At 40.6% G+C, this 6,031-nt stretch overlaps 1 protein-coding gene across 4 annotated transcripts in view; it reads left to right on the forward strand.

Moving 5' to 3' along the window:
- Positions 1-303: 303 nt before the first annotated feature.
- Positions 304-6,031, forward strand: part of LOC112453144 (formin-like protein CG32138) — a 25,720-nt gene continuing 19,992 nt past the window's right edge. For 3 of the 4 annotated variants that reach the window (XM_025013714.1, XM_025013715.1, XM_025013716.1), the window contains exon 1: positions 903-1,133. In XM_025013714.1, the coding sequence (XP_024869482.1) occupies positions 903-1,133 (231 nt within the window). Of the gene's footprint in view, positions 1,134-6,031 lie in introns of all 4 variants that reach the window. The other variant, XM_025013712.1, reaches the window with a different exon arrangement.

The following is a 6,031-nucleotide window of genomic DNA, read 5'->3' on the forward strand; positions in this document are numbered from 1 at the left end:
ATTTCTATCGATGCAGATCTCGGTTTAACTTGAGTACTTTTTGTTTTTTTCTAATTCTAAGAATTAGAGATTAAAGTTACTCTATATCGATATAGAAATGGACAATCTTGAATATAAAATCAAGCTAGAAATATACCGGTCCAAGTCCATGGTACTCTACGTTGTATTTGAATCTCGCGCGCACCGAGGACAGTGCTGCGCGATCGACGGGCGCGCATGCGCGGTGAGTATTCTCCGGACTACTCCGGAGTCCCCGGGTGGGGGCGGTCGTGACGTCGGGCACCGGGCAGTCGCGGGCGCGAGCTTCAGCGGGGTGGGTGTGTGAGTCTTGTGAGCGAGTTTCGTTCAGGCGAACGCGGTGAGTGGTGTGCGGTTGTGCGGCGGAGCATACGTCGCGGGGCAGAGAAGCCGCGCATCACGAGAATCGCAAAAGTCTCGGGTATTCGCGATGGATGGCCGCCCGGCGATACCTGTTGCGCGTACAGGCACGGACCGGCTCGTCTCGCTCGCTCGCTAGCGTTCCTCCTAAAGTGATTCACGGCCGCCGCATCGGGCCGCGACTCGAGCGAGGCTGAGCGAGGCGCGAGGGATGCACCGCCGCGTTCGCGCCCGCGCCCGTTGTTGACGTTTGTTGCCCGTAGACGCGCGGGTGCTGCGCCGTCGCGCGAGTGACAGTGTGTGTGTGTGTGTGTGTGTACGTACACGTATGTGTGTATCATCGCGACACGTCCCTCGTCGCGCCGTGCTGCGTCAGGCGGTCTAGCCGTCTAGCAGCGGCGCGAGTCGACGTCGCCGAAAATCTCCATCCGTGATTTATTCGCCGGAGGCGCGAATAAGCTCGCGCGGGCGTGTGCGCGCGCGCGCGCGCGCGAAGAAGAGGAAGACGACAACGCAACGACAACATGGGCATCGTACAGAGTCGCGGCGGGGAGAGCGATGTTGGTGTACGTGAGGTTTTCGTCGGCGGTGTCAAGGCCGGCGTGCCTCATCACTCGTGTCAACCCAGCATGGGCATGGGCATGGGCATGGGCAGCCTGGGCGGACCTCACGCGCGCAGCGGCAGCGTGCGTAGCGCGCCGAGACAGCCGATGCCGGACGCCGTCGAGCTCGAGAGGCGCTTCACCAAAGTGCTGGTGAGTGCAAACTGCAACTCCGCTCCGCTCCGTTCCGCTCCGTGATCGTAGCAGACGATATCGAATCTGCCCACGTAGTCTCGGCAACCGTATGCACTTTTTCCGCGATATTCTGTATTCCCGTTGTTCTTATGCAGACATTGGCATTTAAAAGCTTGGCAGGCTACTGTGCATGAATCGGCTACGCTCCGTTTTGAATGAATATTCTCACGCGCGCTTACTATTCACTCAGCTGAGATTTTTCAGTTGAATAATCCTTGAAAAATATATTCTTACGCATAATGTTTAATATGAAATGAGACGTATTTCGCATTTGCGTACGCGCGTGCGTGCGTCTTATCGTTTTATTATTTTTTCTTATTCTTTTTTTGCTCCAGCCACGTTCCCGACGTTACGCGAAAGTACTCGAAATGACAGTGCTTATTTACCCGAGCGAAAGCAAAATAATCATCTGCGGTACGCCCTCGTCGTCAAGTACACATCGATATATATATATACACACACACAAGTAAATCTCGAGTAACACGATTACGTGGTTCCATTGTTATTGAAAACCTGAGTTGATCGAAACTTGGAATTTATATAGAGTTGTCACAATTGTTTGCCATACTACTCGCGAAACTTGTGCGCAATTTATCGTACTTGAGCTATTTAAATTATATATAATATTTATTACAACTTTTAAATTTCTTAAATTTTTCTTACTACAATATATAGTTGCCTAAATCAAGATTTCCATCATATTTCTTTATTCCGAGTGGTATTGTATTTATTCACGAATAAAAATAGCCTATTTATATAGAGAACATCTTGACAACGTCTTAATGTGCATTAATTAATCCGACATGCATATCAACTCTTTACGACTTACAATGTCGTTATGTCTTTAATCAAAATGCTTTAAAAAATAAGAATATAGAATTAACACTATTATGTGAAATGTTAACTGCAAATAAATTCAATCGTTTTTCAAATCTAAATAATCCTTTTAAATTATAAATATATCATGCTTATTATTAGATACTTATCACACAGACACCTTGTGTCCTAAAGTGTCAACCGTTCAAGTATATTTGGTTGAAAATTTAATATAAATATCTTGAAAGAATTAATACCGCAGGGAATGAGGATATCTAATACACCTTTCTCTTAAATTATTTTGAATATTCAATATAGATATGTGATTTTAATCACACACATTATATGTTTGTAAATAATATGCCTAAACAAAACGAAAACAGAAAAGAGCAGGACAAATTATTGCTTTGGAGTTTGGAATAATTTCATAAATTGATAATAGACGCACGTATAAATTTAATTTATACAAGAAATAGCAGCAAGGGATGTTTTATTTTTTATTCCACGATTAACGGTATCACGCGATTATTATGTAATATATGGAATCAAATTATTTGATACGTAACATCTATGAATCAGCCTACTCATGTCTATACGACCACACAGAAAATGAATACGTGATAAACTGAATTTCCGTCTCGAATTTTCATTTCTTTCGTGAAGCGAAATGTCGAGAGGTTGAAAGGAAGAATCCGTGTGTGCTGAGAAAAAAGATAGAGAGAAAGGAGGAAGAGAGAGGGATGAATGACGAGGTGGAGGAAGACACGGCACGCCTACGAGAGCAGCGGCTCTCACCAAATGCAAATGCACGTCGATTGTAGCCAACGCGCAACGTTGCGGCAACGACAAACAACAAGTACCCTTACTTCGTTCATAATATTCAGTTTGCATTAATTCGCCTTCATTCGATTTTTTCCACTCTTTCATATATACATATATATATTGCTGCTTCTTCTTTTTTTCAGTTGATATTCATCAAGTTAACCACCAGCTCAAAATAAATTCTAATTCTATATTGCAAACGTAATTAGGTGTTTGAAGCGTTTGGTAGAAAATTAGATACATAATGGAGAGAGGCTGATTTAACGTTAAGTTGGTCTCCTCTAGAAAAAACAAATATTCAATACATTTATTGAAAAGAAAAGAAAACGCCAGAATTAGGTGCTAATTATTGGATGCTCTAACAACTCATTATATAGGATATACTGGAAATATAATCAAGTATTTTTTAAATATATCATCCAGTTTTCCAGTCTGATTTATATGAAATCAATTCGGGCGCACGTTCGTATACCGCAAGTCGTACTGTCGTTAGGGGCGATAGTCCCAATGCGCTGCGCTAACAAAGCGCACCGCTCACCACGTTCGAATGCCGAAGCGTACGCGCCATGTCAGGCTGTCAACTATCGCGAGCTATATTTACAATTACCGGTCCGCCGCTGATAACGACGGAATGAACTAAGCGATGGCCGCTGCTCTCCACGTCCACTGCCGCCGTCGCGCGTCGTAACGAAGGGAATGTAACGCATCCGAGGCATCATCGCACGTGGCATCGCGTGGCGAAAGTTCAAAGGATCGTTCAAGAAATCGTCGGAGGCGTGCGAACGTTTAATAATCCCCCGAGCGAGAGATTATCTTCGTGGGCATCATCATCGTCGTAATCATTATCATCATCATCATCATTATTATCATCATCATTCTCATCATCATCATCATCATCGTCTTCATCGTCTCGTCTCAGCAGCTGAAAATATCGTAGGACTTGGTTTCATTATAAATGCTTGTTGATGAGTCACCACCAGTAAGTCGTACACATCGTAGAAACCACCGCCTTGGATCACGGGATTCGAGGCACCAGGGCCGCGCCGAAGTTTTTCTCGACCTCGATGCTATATCCTCGCTTGCCTCTCTTCCCGCCTCTATCGGTCCTACGGACGGAAACCTAATAAAGCTTGAGAGACGAGTCATTGCTTTATTACTCACGCGATTAGACGTCGTACAAAACTAACGAGTACATAGAGTTTATATATAGATATTTATATAGATACTTTTATACACGGTTTTACATAGATACTGTAGTATAAACGGTAAGCAGATGTTACAATAAAAAAATAAAATTAATTATGTAAATATTAGTTAAATATAATATTGACTGAATATAATACTGAACATCATGCAATATAAATATAGAACTATATAATATGATAATGGTGTTTGCATGGTGAATCGTAAGATACGTGACTTTATCGAAATCCAACGATTTTTTCCCATGCACACTGTTTTCTGCAAAGCATAAAATTGGTTCGTGTAAAAAATAACCGAGACGAGAGCAATAACCGGTCAACTCATTTCCGAGATGGTCAACCACAAGTGCAGGAAACGTATTATCCGCAAACAGTTATCTCAATTTACCAATTCTCATACAACAAAGAGAAACACATGAGGTTTTACGCGGTACTTTTGTAGTTCCACGACTAGTAAGGCTGCAGTATTCGGTTGCAAATAGAAAAAAGCTGCAAGTTATTTATACGACTCCCGATAAGTGAAAGAGAATTTGGAGATTTTGGCAAAAGAAAAATATAAATGCGAAACAAAATGGCGACAAATCTTAAATGGTAATTTAGGGTTAAGTGACATTTTTTTTTAAAAGAGCACCAACACTTTACTCCTAATTGATTCTGTGATAAAAACGGATACCTCCAGTTGTGCATTACTAATTAATTATTAAACTACAATATATACGGTCTCTCATTAGGCGATGCGTTCCACGCCCTTAATGTTTATGCTAATACCTACATGAGTTGGCGATTATTAATGATTACTGCTTATATAGTCGCTTCGTTACCCTATTTTTTCAGATAATTACATTATCGGACACGTATTCTAATTACGCGCGTGACGACGAGTCATAAACGTTCTACCATTTCTACCGTTATTAATTTAAAATACAAATATTGACCTATATCCTAGATTGTTGCCCATGTATTGCTTTGGATATGGATAAAAAAACAAGTTTATTGAATTTAATTCGTTGTTAATTATATATTATATATTTAATAATTCATTTAATGTCATTCAATCTAATAATTTTTTTTTGTTATGTACGTAAAATGTTTCTTGTTAATTATTCAACAATAACAAGTATACTTACACCTTAAATATAACATAATCCAGAGTTAGGCGCTCGGTTAGGCGTTATAAGAGAGATTCGAGATTTTGAGCAGAAACGAAAACGAATATTTGATGGAGAGATTTTGAGGCCCCGGGGCGTATCTGCTTCTACACCCAATCATATTCGTTTTTGTTTTATCTTCGTTGGACCAAAATATCTTTCACTCCCGGTTGAACCGGCCGGAAGACATTTTCTTTTTCACGTGTGTTGATGAAGATAAGTATAGTGACGAACATGAGAAAATCCAACTTGATAGGATCTGTGAAGTTGGCACGACATTCTACGAATTTCAAAAAAATTATAAAAGTTCTGGTAGCACTTTTCATAGTTCTACAGTTCCTGATAAAAATTAAAAAGAGTTCCGCATTCCTTATATTAAAAAATCGAAATTGAAATAATGTCGTGCTAACTTCGCGAATCTAGCACGACACTTTTCCTCTAAAGTACCAAAACGCGTTGAATATTATCAATTTTAACAAGAGTTCCCGAAAGTTCTAATCGAATTCCACACATATATACAATTTCAGATCGATATTCCACCAATTAATAATTTTTAACAATTTTTTATATCCGCGCCCAGCGTGACGCTTAATGACAAGTGTCGTGCTGAAGATTTTCCGCGGTTTAACGATTATTTCCGACAGTTCTAAAAGAGTTCTGTGCTTTAGAATTAGTTGTAAAAAAAGTTCCGATGATTAACAATTTTTTAAACAATTTTAACAGTTACGTCCAGCACGACACTTAGTGAAGATGTGTCGTGCTGATGATTTTCTGCCGTTCTGAAGGCAGTTCTCGGTAGTTTTAGCAGAGTTCTACGCTTCAGAATTATTTTTACAAACAGTTCCGACTGTTTACTATTTTTTAAACA

The sequence above is a fragment of the Temnothorax curvispinosus genome, unplaced genomic scaffold (genome assembly GCF_003070985.1).
Source record: "Temnothorax curvispinosus isolate PA1 unplaced genomic scaffold, ASM307098v1 QBEX01004092.1, whole genome shotgun sequence".
In the NCBI taxonomy this organism is placed as follows: Eukaryota; Metazoa; Arthropoda; class Insecta; order Hymenoptera; family Formicidae; genus Temnothorax; species Temnothorax curvispinosus.